Source organism: Dicentrarchus labrax, unplaced genomic scaffold (assembly GCF_905237075.1).
Source record: "Dicentrarchus labrax unplaced genomic scaffold, dlabrax2021, whole genome shotgun sequence".
Taxonomy (NCBI): Eukaryota; Metazoa; Chordata; class Actinopteri; family Moronidae; genus Dicentrarchus; species Dicentrarchus labrax.
Window position 1 is genome coordinate 26132358 of NW_026136701.1, and position 16967 is coordinate 26149324.

The 16967-nt window shown below is 34.7% G+C and overlaps 1 protein-coding gene across 1 annotated transcript; it reads right to left on the reverse strand.

The window, feature by feature from the left end:
• Positions 1 to 341: 341 nt before the first annotated feature.
• LOC127370851 (HERV-H LTR-associating protein 1) lies at positions 342 to 15565 on the reverse strand. The gene is made up of 15 exons (XM_051413291.1): positions 15488 to 15565; positions 13863 to 13975; positions 13079 to 13135; positions 12445 to 12525; positions 11875 to 11958; positions 11103 to 11186; positions 10948 to 11031; positions 10799 to 10855; positions 10173 to 10253; positions 9438 to 9470; positions 9283 to 9360; positions 8338 to 8700; positions 4325 to 4481; positions 3008 to 3090; positions 342 to 728 (listed from the first exon to the last, which is right to left on the reverse strand). The coding sequence occupies exons 2-15, from the start codon at positions 13954 to 13956 to the stop codon at positions 685 to 687; spliced, it is 1380 nt and encodes a 459-aa protein (XP_051269251.1). The 5' UTR covers positions 13957 to 13975; positions 15488 to 15565; the 3' UTR covers positions 342 to 684.
• Positions 15566 to 16967: the final 1402 nt, after the last annotated feature.

Sequence of the window (16967 nt, forward strand, 5' to 3'; positions counted from 1 at the left end):
ATTTTTCGCACATTTTATAACTTTTTAGTGGATAAAACTAAGGAAAAAAAGTTTTTATGAACTAAAGGTTTTCATTAAGTCGGACTTAGGCCCCTCAGCACCCACTGATCCACTAGAGGATACCATGTCAGTGTCACGTAACTTACAATCTTTTCCTAAAACCAAATGTGAAAGTTTCACAATGTTAACCATGCAAGCTTTATTTTGAAAGTCTAACCGGATGTTGCATATTGATTAACTCGAACTCCTCACGCAGGAGACTGTGGTTCGAGTCCCGTGTGAAACTCGAAGTTGATTTCTGTTGAGTGAGTGTTGTGGAGAGATCGATCGGGGCCGCAGAGAAAATTAACCAACTGTGTTTTATTGAATGGACAAAAAAAAAACATGATTTCTACTCTTTGTAGAGATGTTTGATATTAAATATGATTTTCATAAATAGTCGCAGACATTCAGTCAACATGTAAACAGTCTCTACACACAAACTCCAGATATCCAAACTGAGGTTTCTGTATTTCTGGCCCTAACAACTACATTATATCACTGTGTGGATGATTACGATTAACAGTGATAAATATGAAAATGTTCATTATTGTTCAATAACTTTGTTCCACCAGCTGCAGTTTGTAGTTTCAGTCACTTCCTGTGAGGATGAACAGCTCTTTGTTTCCCTCGTCTTTCTCTCTGTCACAGTTTATTGCACATCTTTGTCAGGCATCTCTGTTTGAGATCTGTGGAGAGAGGACGGGGGGGTTACAGCCACGATATCATCTCTTCAACAACAAGATCAGATCAACATTTCAGGTTGTTTCAGCCACAGTTTTAAAACTTTTAATAATCAGTTGCTGCACAATTTTACTCTCTGCTGACTCCGAACTTAATCAGTTCCTGCTGAAATGATGTGGAAGATATTGTAGTTCAGAAATAAACCCAGAAGCTTTTACAACCTCTAATGCAGTGATTCCCAGCCAGCGGGTACGTGGACAGATTGTAGAGGAGCTCAACTAATCTCACTGAATTTAATTAATCACTCAAACTTTCACTGTTTATCAGTCCCAACTCTAAAGAACACGCGTTTATGAGGGTAAAGTACTTCTTTTGCCTGTTTTCATTAACCAGTGTTTGTGGTTAAAGCTAACCAAAGTGCCACTGTTGCTATAGAACTCAGCTTCAGAGCAACTATTTAGAGAAAGTTTTTCTTAAATAAAAGTTACTGAAGCTCAGATATTCTCTCGGTTTAAGTGTTTATTTAACATTTCTGTTATCGAGTTAAAAACTTCAGACAAGTTCTGCAATCTCTGACTCCTTTCAAGTTTTCAAACGCTGCTCAATTGTCAATTTCAAACCGAGTCTAAAAATACACACCGAGGGCTAATTAGAGCCGGAGGGTGGACTGACGTGACACCGTGTGAGTCCTCGGTCGGGGCCACGGCGGCGGGATCAGTGCTGGATGATCGGCGTGTCAGAAGCTGTGAGAGAGGCGGCTCTCTCCGCGACCTCTCAAGCCCATTAGCTCAGAGGATTGGCGGTCGGAGGCTCCTGCAGAGCTGCTGCTCTAATGAGCTCTGGTACCGAATCCCAGCAACACGGCGGACACGTCCTCATCAGTGCAGGTGAAGGATGAAGCTCCCCAATTATTTCTGATTCTCACTCTCACGGCTGTTTGTAGCCGCCTGTGTTTTATAAGCACCAACATGACTTCCACTTTTAAAAAAATGAGCATCTCTCAAAAGTTATTTTATGGTTTTAAAAAACAAATTATCCTGAGTGTTGAACACATGTCTCACTGGAGGAGGTCGTTTCTGTCTGCAGAATATCTCTAAAACTAGTTCAAAGGTTTCAGTGAAATGTGGAGAAAAGTCAGAACGAAGAATAAGATTTGTTTTTGAGTTTGGATCCACATCCAATAGCGACCTCATCTGGTAACACAGAACACAAACTGTGAGTTTATTTTGGTTTTAAGGAACATTAAAGGAGTCTTTAGTTGGTCATTTATTTCTTTAAATGTTGTCATTAGAGATGCATCAATAGCAGTGTATATAAGTCCAAATACAAACACTGATATTTGAGTATGAATCTGAATGTTCAGAGTTCAGGTGAAGCTGAGAATCTGTTTTACCAACGCAGGCAAATGTTTTATTCTTACAGATTATCCAGATATAACAGAATATCAGTGAGCTTTAGAGGTGCTGGTGGGCTGATTTAACCTCCATTTCCAGTCTTTATGCTAAAGTACGCTAACTGGCGCTAACACTTACATTCACCACAGAACAATGAGAGTGTTTATTGTTTGTTTTTCTCTGTTTTGCTTTTATCTTTTTAATAAATGATTGTGTTTATTCATGCTGACCTATTTAATTTCACAGTGGATGAAACCAACCTCAGAATTACAAATCCTTCCTTAAAGATATTGATGAGGTGATTTTGGTTGTAGTTATTAATTTAATTATTAATCAGATTTCAAAATTGAGTTTAGTTTTGTGTATTTTATGAGACTGAATCAATCAATTATTGGCTATTGTTTCCCTTATTTAAGGTTGGACCCCCGAGGATCTTTATTGTTATTAAAGTCATTAATTATAATCTTTTGATAATTAAATTTGATAGCCAAAATTGATTTAATTGCACCAACGCAGTTTGGTGCCCGTCTCGTCCAACTCAATAAACAATATTTACAAAAATGTCCAGTACAGTATGTAAATGTACAAGCTGCTGCTGTTGTCACCATTTTGTGTTGTTTGTTTCAATAAAATCAGATTATTAATGTTTAACCCTAAAAAAGACTCAAACAAACGCGAAAAATGTATAAAAATAATCTAATATCTGAGTTCTGAGCAGCTTTGACTCAGTGCTCATTGATCTGTGAAATCTCAATAAAGCTTCACTTCAAAAAACAGGAGCAACTCCGGCTGGTGGGTGACGATGATGAAGACGAGCTCTGACAGAGTCGCTACCTTCGTCGCCTCGGATGCTATCGATCGATCGTGAGCTTCCTCCGCAGTGCACTTACTTCTGGAGAAGGAGACTCTCCTGACTCGCCGGCACACTTCAGACGTGTGTTTTTCATACCAGACGTGGCTGTCGTCGCAGTATCTGAAAGAGAAAGACACGACCGTAAACCTCCGACCTGTATCTAAAGCCGCTTGACATCAATAGAGTTTAAACTTCAAAGACTAAAAAAAAGAAAACTTTAGGTGAACTGCCACTCAAAAGTTTTTGGTCATCTGTTATATTGACTTTTTTTCTTCCTTCCTTCAATAATGGCTATTTTAACAGAAATAAAAACAGTTTAATTCAGACGCCAAATGTATCATTACGGCCCGATCAGTGACCACTACGAAGTCCTATTGAAATGCAAGGAATCGTTAGTGTTTTTTGCCAAAAGAATCTAATTTTTGGGCTCGAAAACGTTTTCAACGGTAAATTTATAGGTGTGATGAAATAGCTCAACAGCGCCACCTAAATGCAACTGCTGAGACACATTTCACCAATATGCATTAAAATTGGTACGCACATTTATCACGACTAGTCAAACAAAAAAGCCTCTTAGGACCCCACCCCCAAAAAAAAATTACAGTTCTTCAGAACGACCCTTTTGGGTAAAACAGGTGTGGTAAAACTGCCGAGTTGTACTATGTCTAAAAGCTGCTGCGCCATATTTTGCACATCAAACAATAAAAAAGTCAACAAAGGACAGTAAAAGAAAAGGTCTGTGTCTTTATTCAATCCACAAAGAGGATAAATATGTCTGTGTCCAACTCTTCCTCACAGGTTAGTTAATGACAGCGTCAGTGAGTGTGTCTGTGTCCAACTCTTCCTCACAGGTTAGTTAATGATGTTACTGAGTCAGTGTGAGCAGATTGTGTCTGTAGATTGAAGAGAATCAGAGTCTCACTGATGGTGGACAAAGGTTTTTCTTCCTTAAAACAGAATGGAGTTTGGTGTGACAGTGTGGAGCAGAGGGGATTTGAACCTTAATAATTCCCATAAACTGAGCTGACCTACCTTCTAATAATGAACCTTGTAAACAGCAGAAAGTAACAGGAAGTGGAGGAGGCTTGCCACAAGGACAAAGTACCTGGATTATCTGCTCTCATCTATTGGTGGAAATTGGCTTCCATACTTTTGGCCTGTTTACATTTTTTGGAAGTTTTAAGCTAAGAAAATAACTTGGAAAGACCCATCGTACACAGAAAACCTGTCCAAATAGGTGAAACTCTTAATCATGATCAGCTTTTACTTCTTTACTTCCTCCTCTCCCACTCAGCCCCGCCGGCATTACAGCTTTACACCGTCAGTGTAATTAAGATGTGCTGGTGTGAAAAACCTTTTCATGCGCGTCTTGTGGCCGAAGGGTCTGCAGAGGCACTGAGAGAAGAACTTGCAGAGCTCGAGGACGCAGGGCTGCAGCTTGTGAGCGCCGACGGTGGTCGTACTGCCGGAGGGCGAGGTGTCGGTCAGCTCCGGCCTCCTCCAAGGACAACCTCTCAACAGACAGAGGCAGAGCTCACGTCAGTCACTAAACTATGGAAGCACTTTTCTGCCAATGTGATGGGAAAAAGATTCTCTAAGTCTTTATAATGAAAACCTCTATCATTATGTAGAGATACTAAGTCATTATTTTAGATATTAAGTCAATATTTTGACATACTAAGTCATCAATTTGCAGATGTTAAGTATTTTTTTTCATCATTTCAGTATCATTTTTTCAGATATTAAATCATTATTTTGAGATATTAAGTCATTGTTTTGAGATATGAATTCAATATTTAGAGATATTAAGTTATTATTTTGAGAAGGTTTCTCATTATATAATTATTATATTATTATACAGATGCTCACATTGGCAGCAATGGTCTTCCATACAAACAGCTCTGTTTATCACAGCCTGCTTAATAAGCAAAGCAATTAAGAAGTTAATCACAAAGATAAAAGATGATCATACAGGTAAGATTGCAGGTAAAACAAAGACATCTTAATTAACCTCTCACAGGTGATTTAAAGATGTACAGAATAAATGATCCTCTCACTCGTCCTTCAGATCCTCTTCATCGTTTTCATTCTGCATAAAGTCCCATGAAAGGAATCACTGCTGCTCATCATTAATGCAGCTACAGGCTGCTAATTACCATAAACATACATATTCACATCTTAATGAGACACTTCTGAAGCTATTTGCTCATTTAGCAAAAAACGTGATGGATAGTTTTAAAATCTGAATTTGAATAAAAAGATTCCTGATGATTGGGTTGGAAAGTAGTTAGTCGTCAACTTCTTCTTCATTTATTTCTTTCCATAATTAATTAGTGTCAGTTATTAGATTGAACTGTTAAATTCAAGTCTAATACTCTTAATACATTCATAAAATTATGTGAAATTAGTGACAGCAGTATTTATTCTTTAGTTTTAGATGGATTTGTTTTTTAACTAACAGATATTTTGTATAATTATGGAAGTTTTCACAACAGAAACGTTAAATAAATGTTGTTTATCAGTGTAAATAGCAATAATTACTGTAATTTCACAGATAATTACTTTTATTACAGTTCTATAACTTTTAAAATTCAGATTCAAATAATAACAATCCAATAATAACAGCACTCTGCTGTAAATTTAAGGCTGATTATTTGTATTATAGAGTTCACCTGTATTTATAGCTCATTTCATTAGTTTTACAGTGTAAGCCCCCAAAATACACAAGATTTTATGTCAAATTAAAGCTAAAAACTATATTTGTTTATGCTCCAGCTGGAATATCAATGTTTATTTACAATATTAACATAAAAATAATGAGTCTTAATGTGTTTATATCCTGTACAGTTTCATAAACGTAAACTTCTGTTCATATTAATACTTTATTTACTATGTTTGCGTTGAATTTGTCTTTTATTTTGTCTCCTCTGTGTTTGAAGAAGCTTCATCAACACCCATCAGATTAAACACACACACACTCTCACACACACACACACACACACACACACACACACACACACACACACACACAGTTGTTGCCAGGCAGAAGTCAGTGGGGGGAGCAGTCGCTGTGTCTGAGCTCTTGCTGCCATCTAGTGGAACAATGTTAATGTGAATATTCACTTTCACAGTTTCTAATAATAATAATAATAATAATAATAATAACAATAATACACTTAAATACAACATCTGCCAAAATAATCCTATTAAATCTGTATGACTGTTAAAAACTATTAAATATAAATAAATAATACAGACTGAGAATCACTGTTTGAGTTCATTGTTCAGTTTTAATATAATATTAAATAAACATAAAATATGAGTCAATTTAATAATGATAGAAAAGTTCCTTTAATGTTGGAAACCAGTAACTTAGTAGTTAATATTAATAAATAAACCATTAATATGCTTTTATAATTACTAATAAAGAGTCAATATGTTAATAAGTAACTAGTTAATGTATATGTATATGTATAAAATGTAAAATACAACACATTATAAGAGTGAAAGTGTTTTATTGATCATTGATCATTGGATTCAGTTTGTTTTTGTAGATTCATAAATAAATCAAATTTAAATCAGAGGATGTTTGATGTCTTTGAGATCGACATTAAATATTTTTACCTCTACAGAGCAAAAATAAATTCACTTAAATTAGTTGTTTAGAGTGTATTTATTTTATTGTATTTTTTTTATATTATATTGTATTTAATGGTATTTTATTCTGTATTTTATTATATTTTATTGTATTTTAATATATTTTATTGTATTTTAATATATTTTATTGTATTTTATTGTATTTTATTGCACTACATTCCTCTGTGCTGTTGAAACAAATTTCCTCTATTAATATAAATACATTTAAATATACATTAATTAAAGTATCATCAGTTTTCACGAATAAATTATGATTTATAACAAAAAACAAACAATCACATCATTACATAATAAATTACCATGTAATGAATTAATGTTTGTGATTAATTGTATAATATAAATGTTTCTCTATTAATAAAATTAGACCTGTTAACTCAATGAAGATTTAAAAATAACTACTTTTAATATAATGTATCAGTTATTGGCATTTTTATTCATCTTATTTATTTATTGTCTGTTTTAACCAGCTGCTGTCTGTTATTGTCTTTTAATCAATATTTTTATTATTTTATTAACAATTGATGTTTCTTCCTTCATTCAATCTGCTTTTAAATGTTTGCTACATATTATATTACTATTACTATTATTGTTATTATTATTATTAATAACTGTTATTTATTATTACTATTATTGTTATTATTATTATTAATAACTGTTATTTATTATTATTATTATTATTATTATTATTATTTGACTTTAACCACTGCAGCTGAAAACAATCAAAGCTTTCACAGGAGGGAGGCTGCGGCTGCGTTACCATGGTTACTAGCTCATCACCTCTTGCACACACACTCACACACACACACACACACACACACAACACACACACACACACACACACTCACACACACACACACACACACACCTTCCTCCAGACTGGGATTGAATCTGTCTGTGGATTTGATCTGATGTGATTACGGTCGAGTTCCTGCTCAGCAGAGCGGCACCGTCAATAGCTGCATTAGCACGCGTCACAATTTGTTTTACAGGAAGACAAAGTGATTGAATTTGAATGTAAAAAATACAAAGAAATTGAGTTTTTGTGATTTTTTTATGTCATAAATTGTTAAATATGGAAACATTATAACTGAGGATGAGATCTTAAAGGGTTTAATCTGGACTTTGACTTCAACATCCGGCTCATTTTATTGGGTAGAAAACACCAAACATCCTGCGTTATAACAACACTGGTTCAGTTAAATAATCCAAACTGGTAGAAAATAAGAGTTAAAAACTTCTTAATTCTTAATTCATTTGTACATTGCAACTTTAGCGTTGTTGTTGTTGTAGTTTTTTATTTCTCGGCACTCTGATATCGATCAATAGAAGTTGATCACATGACACCTAATTTACATAACGAAGCAAAGTGAAATGAATAAATAAGTTTGGGGAAATTATACAGAAATAAATTACAGGAATAAATAAATAAATAAATAAAATGTATAAAAGAAGAAATTAATGAATAAAACAGAAAATTAAATGTAAAAGTAAATAAATATAGAAGCCAATGTCACATTTATAAATTAATTAATGGCTATTTTTATTTCTAATATAATTTTTTGTACATTTTTATTTATTTATTCTGTAATTTCTTTGTCTCTTTCTGATATTGGCAGTTTACAACAACACATACAACAGCAACAACAACATCATCATCATGTGTTGTTATTTTGGCACTAATGGAACCCCGTATAAACAAGGAATTGTTACCTGGTCTCTCCACAGGTCTGCTGGGTGTTGTAGTTCTCCTGAGAGGACCTGTAGTCCTTCTGGCCAGCGTCGGTCCGGTTGTGGGTCGAACCGGCGACAGTCCGGTGGCCGTCGTGTGCCGGGTTGTGGTGCCGGGATGACGTCCAGCCGTGGTTGGACTAACACCCGGTGAGAGCGCTGTGGGTCGGGTGGATGTTAGCGTGGTCAGCTGCAGGGAGGTGGTTGGTTGTAAGGTTGTTGTTGTTGTTGCTGTTGTTTGTGTTGTTGTTTGTGTTGTTGTTGTTGTTGTTGTCGTTGTCTGCATTCTGACGGTTGTGATCTTCGCTGTTGTTGCAGCCGTTTCATCTAAAGTTGTTGGTGAAACTGACGAATCAAACATTATTTTTTTTATTAAACAGTTAAAACACGATTGAGAGAGCGACTACGGTGGCTCAGAGGTGTCAAACGTACCATAAAACCCACAACACCAATACAAAGTTCTGTTTTCTGAATATTCATGTTGATTTTATTCTGTTTATTATCATTCTTATTCTTATTCTATTATATAGAATATATTCATTTAATTATTATGATAATTCTGTCCTATATCACTAAAAAAGTGTCACTAAATTCCATACTACTACTACTACTACTACTACTAATAATAATAATAATAATAAACATTCATGTTGAGGTTTTAGCAGTTAGTTTAACACCTCTGAGCCACCGTACAATTAATGAAATTTGTTAGAGTCATTTTTTACACATTTTTTATTTTGTTTGCTAAAAACAGGTATTTCCCAAAAAAATATATTTTGTTTACACCACAGTGGTATTAAGATGTTTATAGAGATTTAAGGAGACATTAAGTGTCCTGTAGTTCTGATAAACCAGCAGATTATTACAGTGAATATCAGACAGTTGCTCAGATTAACGAGCGCTCCTGAACGCCCCCTGCAGACTCACCGTGGACTCTGCTGGTCGACAGTGAACTCATCCCGGACGGCGGGATGTGACTCAGATTGGAGGAAAGTTGGTTCCACTCTGACGTTTGAAAAGGAAACTAAGATTAAAAACGTCCCGAAGACGAAGAACAGAAACGTTTTACAGCTTTTACTCACCGACAGGAAGTCTGATGGAGGAGACGTTACCGACTGCAGACAGGAAACAGATAATCAATACAGATTATTTATACATCATCAATAACTCTTAATTAATAACTTAGATACATTTTATTTGATACACACATACATACATACATATAACTGTAACTGTAATCAATAATCATTAATAAGGAGCATGAGCATCACTTAATATTCTATGGTTACAAGATAAATGTTCGAATTTATTGATTTTAAACTGAAAACATTATTTTGATGAGTTGTGTCGAAATAAATAATAATATTAGTATCTATTATTAGTTTGCTACCAGTTATTAAGTCGTAATTAAAACATTTTAAATTAAAAGCTAATTCCTTTGTTAAGTAAACGTAAACCAGTAACATAAATAAAGACAAGAGAGATATCAATTAGAAGTATTGATCGAATAATGTGTTCATCTGTGTATATTTAAAGATTTTAAAACTGTAATCCTTCTTAATAATCTAATTTTAACTAAATGTAACTGTAATCGGATTACGTCTTTCCTTATGTAACTGTAATAGATTACATTTACCATTTCTTGTATCCTGATTACGTAACTTTTTTAATCCATCAAAGTAAATACGGTATTTTAATAATAATTTGTCTACTATAACTTCATTATTTAAGTGTTGTCTATGAATGAGCCCTGAACTGACCTCTGTGCTGTAAACTGACCTCTGCGCTGTAAACTGACCTCTGCGCTGTAAACTGACCTGTGTGCGGTCCTTCGACGATGGTCTGGTTGAAGAGTGGAGTGATGGAGTCGACCTCCCACAGCTCGGACACCTCTCTGCCTGAACACAAACATCCAGAGAAACAATTTCAACTGGATGATCATATCTGGAATCAATTGACTATTAATAATCAATCAATCCTAAGGAGAGCAAACATTAAGTCAGTTTTAAAGTCTGTACGCTGGTTAAATGTTCACAGCAGTTTTTATAGAAAAATGTGACTTTTTTAGGTTTTCTTTGCACTGAAATTGTGAGAAAGTGAAAATTATCTATTAGTTTGGTGACAGACAGTGAAAGTTAAAGTTTTATTACTTAAATTAATAATATTAAAATTAATTTAATTTAATTCTTAATAATAAGAGATTCAAAAATATGTGACAACAATCATCAAACTATAAATCAACATTTAAAAACTATAAATATAATAAAAGAATAATTCAGATTATTATCAGTATTCAAACACAAATAAATCCAAATCTTCAGCTTTCAAACATTAATTATTAAACCTTTAATCACCTTAACTTTCATTTTCCTTTCTCTTCTCACTAACACAGCTAACAGTGGTTTTATAAGCGAGCATTGAACGCACCACAAGCTGCACTCACCCATCTTCCCGGCCATCACACAGATGTAGATACAGTCGGAGTTGTTCCTCTGGCTCACTGACGCACACAAACACACAAACAGTAAATAATAAACACTGTGGAGGTGAAACAACAAACAAACAACAAACAAACATCAGCTCACAGCCGACCTGATAAAATGGAGGCTGATTTAAAGAGCTCGTGGAGGTAACTGGTGGAGTTTCCCATCACGTCCAACAGGATCGCCGTAAAGTCTGAAGAGAGAAAGAAAAGTTTAAAAACGGACAAATTAAAAGATTCAGATTAAACGTTTGAACGTCGTTACCTGTGAGATCGTTGGTCTCGTTAGTGACGCAGTAACAGAATCTCCTCCTGAACTGGCTGCTTTCTAAACTTCTGATGCTGGAAACTGTAAAAAAAAACAACATAAAAACATAAATAATCACTTTACAAAACACTTTATATTCAACTGTTAAGAGTTTAAAGTCAGTTTTCAACCTTAAAGCAGTTTTTAATTCAGTTAAATGTATTTTAAAGTTTTAAAAAGGGACACTTGACCCCTAAAATCTAAAATATATCCTATAAAACAATCTAGACTTATAGAAAACACTTCAGGTAACAGGAACAATGTAGATTTAATTATTAAGATCATTAAATGTTCAGGTTTAACTTTCACACTTTAATAAATCAGTGAGATCAATAATCCACAGTCACAGTGAGAAACCAGCAGTTACACATTCAGACCACTAGAGGGAACTACAGGCAAAGACATACTCATCACAGGAACACAGAGGTTCCTGAAGGGGCCACCGATCAATCACTGAGTGTATTGATTAACTGAACAATAACTGCTGTGAATATAAGCAACTTGATAAAAAATGTTTTTTGAATCTGTTTTAACAAATGTTTGAGTTAATAAACTTTAGTGTAATTTAAACTTAAAAAATAACAATTTAATTCAGTTAATTGAACAAAACACTGAGTTATAGACCGACTGTGGCTGTGACGCTGCTGTGGCGCCCCCTAGTGGAGGTCGTCTGCAGTAACGATGCACAGAGATAACGAGCCGTGTGTCGTTAGTGAGAGTTAATATTTACTGTTGTAGACCAACAGGGTGAGTTTATGGAGAGCCAGAGAGCTGTAGGACGTCACACTGAGGAGGGAGAACAGCTGTCGGGAGCCTGGAGACACAAATATTATCAATTATTATCAATCAATACTGGATTCTGATTGGCTGCTGATCATTAAAGCACCTGAGATTAATAAAATAATCTCAAATTACCTGAATTTGTGTTTATTTTGATTAAGATAGTGAAGAACAGAACTTCAGATTAAATGTGGATGTTATCTCATAAATATAAAATAACATTCATGATCCGGTTCCTGCAGGATCTAAGACCACTGAGGGTTTCTAGAGAATCTGATCCGGTTCCTGCAGGATCTGAGACCACTGAGGGTTTCTAGAGAATCTGATCCGGTTCCTGCAGGATCTGAGACCACTGAGGGTTTCTAGAGAATCTGATCCGGTTCCTGCAGGATCTGAGACCACTGAGGGTTTCTAGAGAACCCGATTCAGTTCCTGTTTGACCTCTGCAGGAGAACCGGGTTGGCGCTGTGGTTTCATTATCAGAATTGATCCCACAAGAGCGATATTATGACACACGTACCCGATTGGCTCGTATTTATTAAAGTATTGACCAGGGGAGTGAGGTCGATGGCGGCCGGGTCGATGTGCTCTGCTGGGATTTCTGGGAAAATAAAAGGAGACAGTAAAGTCAATGGGAGCTGATTCTGGTTTTTAATCTCTATGATGGAATTAGCAGCATCAGCAAAGTGGGTCTGAACAACAGTAAAATGACCAGAAACGAACAGTTTGACGGACGGATTCGACCCTGGAGCTGAAATAAAAGGGGGTCGGTGTGGAAGCTGGTCTCAGATATTGAGGTAATAATCCATAAATCAATCCATAAAACCTTTAACACAGCTACACAAACACCAGATATCCTCCATATAAGATATATATATTCATTTAAACAAAGCTAACGTTAGCCAGAATATATCCACTCAGTCAAATATCACTTGATTTACAAAAAATTACACAATTTTGTTTGTTTTACTTAAAAATGTTGATGTAATAAACTAAAACTGTGGTTATTTCTTCAGGATCAATACTTTGTGCACTTCACAGTCTTACAGAAACATAGATAATGTCTGGTACAGTTATAATAATAAGTATTATCTATTATATTATTATTATTATTATATAAGTGAGTCAATAACACTAAAACCAGCTGATGTTACCTGTAGAGTCCAGAATGTCTCTTTTGTGTCTCTCATCCTGCCGTCTGTCTCTGAACGCTGCACAGTAAGATTTTAAAAAATGAAAAGATTTATTACATTTTTTAGCAGAAAACACTTTTTATTTTGTTGCATTTTTTAAAAACGTGGAACAGAAATATAACAGGGTTTCTATAGGTTAAATTTAAGACATTTTAAGATTTTTAAGACCATTATGAAGGAAATTTAAGACCTATTTTACCTCCATACTGACAAAAAAAAAAAACATGAAGTATGAAAGAAGCTCCACCTGGAAAATATAACTTCATCCAAGTAACTAGAGCTGATATTATCACAGGTATATCAGTATCTTATTATTTATCTTATTGATATTCAGTATATATTAATGTGTCACTGCAGAGTTTCTCCAGTAGAGGGCGCTGTGACTTATAACACTGTGAGAGGAGAGGAAGAAACTCTTAAATTATTTAACATGTTAAAGAATATTTAACTTTAATATTTTCTAATGAAGTTATTTGTTTAAGAAAGTTGCCTTTTCATTCAATCCACTATATCTGGACGACTTACCGGTAAACATTTCCGCTCTAAAATCTAAAATCGGCCTCAAATACTAAAGAAGCCCATTCAGTAAATAAAAAAAAAACCTTGTGGTTTAAAAAAATAAAACTAGATTTCATTGAACAGCTTTGATCCTCCGTACTTGTAATGAAGAGAAAATATAACATTACAGCGATTAAAAGACTCATATTGATTAAATTGATTATATTATCGTCGTTAATGTTCCCACCTTGGCTGAAGAGGAAGAGGAGTAAAAGGGAAGAAGAAGCGCAGATTATAAAACAGAGACGTGGACGCTGTGTTTCTCTCTGTGACGCCGCCATGACCCCGACGGAGGCGCCGCTGCAGACAGAAAACACAGGATCAACTCATGAGGGGCGGAGCTACAGGCCACACAGGGGCGGGGCTACAGAAGTTACAGGGGCGGAGCTACATGGCGCGGCCACCAGTTAGTGTCAAATTTAACTCTTTAATTTAGATTAAATTTAAGAATTATGTGTTAAAAACCAGAAATAAACATAATTCGATGATCAGCTTTCGAGTTCCCTTCCACTTTAACTTCAGTAAATAATCACTAATCAATACTTCTACTCGTTAACAGGCCGTCTGTGGAGATTGAAAACAACTAAATTCATCTTCATCAACAACTGAACAAACTTTGGAAACAGATCAAACCTAAAGACAGAAAGAAAATATCACTTTACTTGGATAAAATCTACAACAAAATCTCCTTTTACTGAATTTATCTTTATTTTAAAATCATAAGAACTAAGAACTGAGACAGAACAGTTTATTGTCTTCATCAGATCAGATTCTGGATATACAATCTGCTCACTTTACATAGTTTTTGTTTTCTCTGATTCAATTAAAATGCATCTAAAGACGAGACAGTAACAGCAGTAAAATATTACGATGTAAAGCTCATCTGGACGCTGCGCTGCCTCCGTAACGCCGTCAGCTACGACTGATATCAACAAACGTTGAAGGTTGAATTGAACCCAAGCTGTATCCACTAAATTATTAAAAAATATAACAGGATGTCTGAGAGTCGTTACAGTTAATTAAACTCAACTCAAAACTGAACTGTTGAATAACTAATTTGTTATTTGTGCAGTGTTTTAATTATTATTGTTAATCCATTGACTCATTCTCTTTAAGTTGACTTTATGTCGCTACTGTTTTGATAATCAATTCATTCTAAATAGTTTTTATCAGCTGTTTCGTGCAAAATGTAATAATTTGCTTTAGAGAAAGAAAACTGAGTAAATTCAACAGAAATGATCACCAGGTAATGAGGAAGTTGTAAAATCTGAGTCTGTTATTGATTCCAGCTGTTGGTTTTAATTTAATGTGAACTAAGTTAACTCCAATCAACCAAACTTCATTCAGAAAACAAGCATTTTAACAGCTGTTTGCTCGTCGTCTCGCTTTCAGACCAACAAACTCTGAATTCAGACTTTCTACGAATCAACATCATGATGTTGTTGTTTCAGCATCATATTGATCCATTTATTGACATTAAATCAGAAAAATCTGTTTATTTTAGGCTCAATATTACAGCTGTAAACCTGATTAAAGGGACAGTTTGAGTTGAACGAACTCATCAGGTTGTTTGTGTTATTGTATATATATATATATATATATATATATATATGAGTTGTCTATTTTAATTACACTGTACATATAAAAGAGTTAAACATCAGGAATAAAACTGTGGAGGATGTTAAATTACTTTCCTATCAAATAAATACACTCAAATTAACTACATATAAAATATATAAACTCTACAATGGACTCTGGTGTGAACAACTGAATGAAACCACTGAAATAAAGGATATAAACCATCAGACTCACCTGCTCCTGCGTCCTGTAAACCCCTCGCCCAGAGTATCACACACCTTCGCTCAGATAAGGATTAAACGATGCCTGTTGCCCCCCCTAACTGCCCCCCCAACTGCCCCCCAACTGCCCCAGCAGCTCACTGAGCTCTGCACAATAAGAAACCACAGACCGGGTGTCTGTGTGCCGGCTGGGCGCTGATCCCTAACCCGCTGCACCCGACCCACTGAAAGAAATACCACACAGACCTCATCGGCTCCAGGACGGTTTTATTTAACACAAACAATCAGGAAGTTAAAAGTTTGTTTCTACCTTTAAAGTTCAGCCTCCGTGATGACATCAGCTGTCAATCAAACTGTGGGCGGTGTCTTCTTCTACGGCGTTTATATCGGTGGTTCCCAATTTAAAGGATCAATAAACTGACTCAGTGACGTATTTTATGGATATTTAATATTATTTGAGCAGATTATTTCCTGTTTATTGAACTTTTTGTATAATTCTTTGTCTGTATTATGTATTTTATCATTTTTAACACTCAAACAGAATTAACAGGCTCCACATTTGTTTTATTATTATTTACTTACTTACTATTTACTAATATCGATAATATGTCGATTATTTCTTAATTTAAATGTGAAGCAGCTTTACACACTGTAAAAAGTTAGTTTAGATGTTAACCAACAGTGTTTAACTGACGACACTGTAAAAAGAAAATAATTTACAGACACGAGTGGTGCTCAGTTAGCTGCAATCTGAAAACTCAGAGAGTTAGAGATTAAAGTTTAAGAAGAAGAAAAATAAATCATCATTAATCATTGTTAAATGTTTGAAGCTTCATTATCTGGATTCTATCAGCAGTCTGGATCCAAACCTTCATTAACTTTTACCTGGAAGAGTTTTTGTTCTCGTTCACAGATTATTTTTAATTCAGAGCATTTAATGAGTCTATGTTCTTCATCGTGTGTTAATACTTCTTCAATAGGCTTTAATGGTAGTCAGTTAACCAGCGTATAGCTGCATTACTGCCACCTGCTGGACTGGAGTGAGGAGCAGTACCTTACTCCAGTTTCTCTTAAATAATTAGTTAAAAGTCGTTTCCATGACGTCTTTCTGAGCAGATTCTTATTTTCTATAATCTAATTCCTGATATTTTTACGCTTTTCTATCATTTAATAAACTGACTCAGTGACATATTTTATGGATATTTCATATTATATTAAAACTGTACAATAAACTCAAACAGTGCACTCAGTAACTGCAGGAAGTTTGTGTAAAATCAGAGATTTAGATTAATTCTGAGCAGATTATTTTCTGTTTATTGAACTTTTTATACAATTCTCTGTCTGTATTATGTATTTTATCATTTTTAACAATCAAACAGACTAATTGTTTTATTGTCTCGGTCATTGTTCTATTAGACACTTTTACTGTAATATAAAGTTATATAATCGTGTATATCCTGTTTTTGAATGCTGTAAATGTGTCTCAGTATTTC

Excerpts from the sequence above, each read along its gene's own strand:
- LOC127370851 (XM_051413291.1), bottom strand. The coding sequence starts at position 13,956 with ATGGCGGCGTCACAGAGAGAAACACAGCGTCCACGTCTCTGTTTTATA. Across the intron at positions 11,187-11,874 it reads CACCCTGTTGGTCTACAACA|TTTCCAGCATCAGAAGTTTA; the intron begins GTAAATATTAAC and ends TTTTTTTTACAG. Across the intron at positions 3,091-4,324 it reads CACAAGACGCGCATGAAAAG|ATACTGCGACGACAGCCACG; the intron begins GTTTTTCACACC and ends TTTCTCTTTCAG.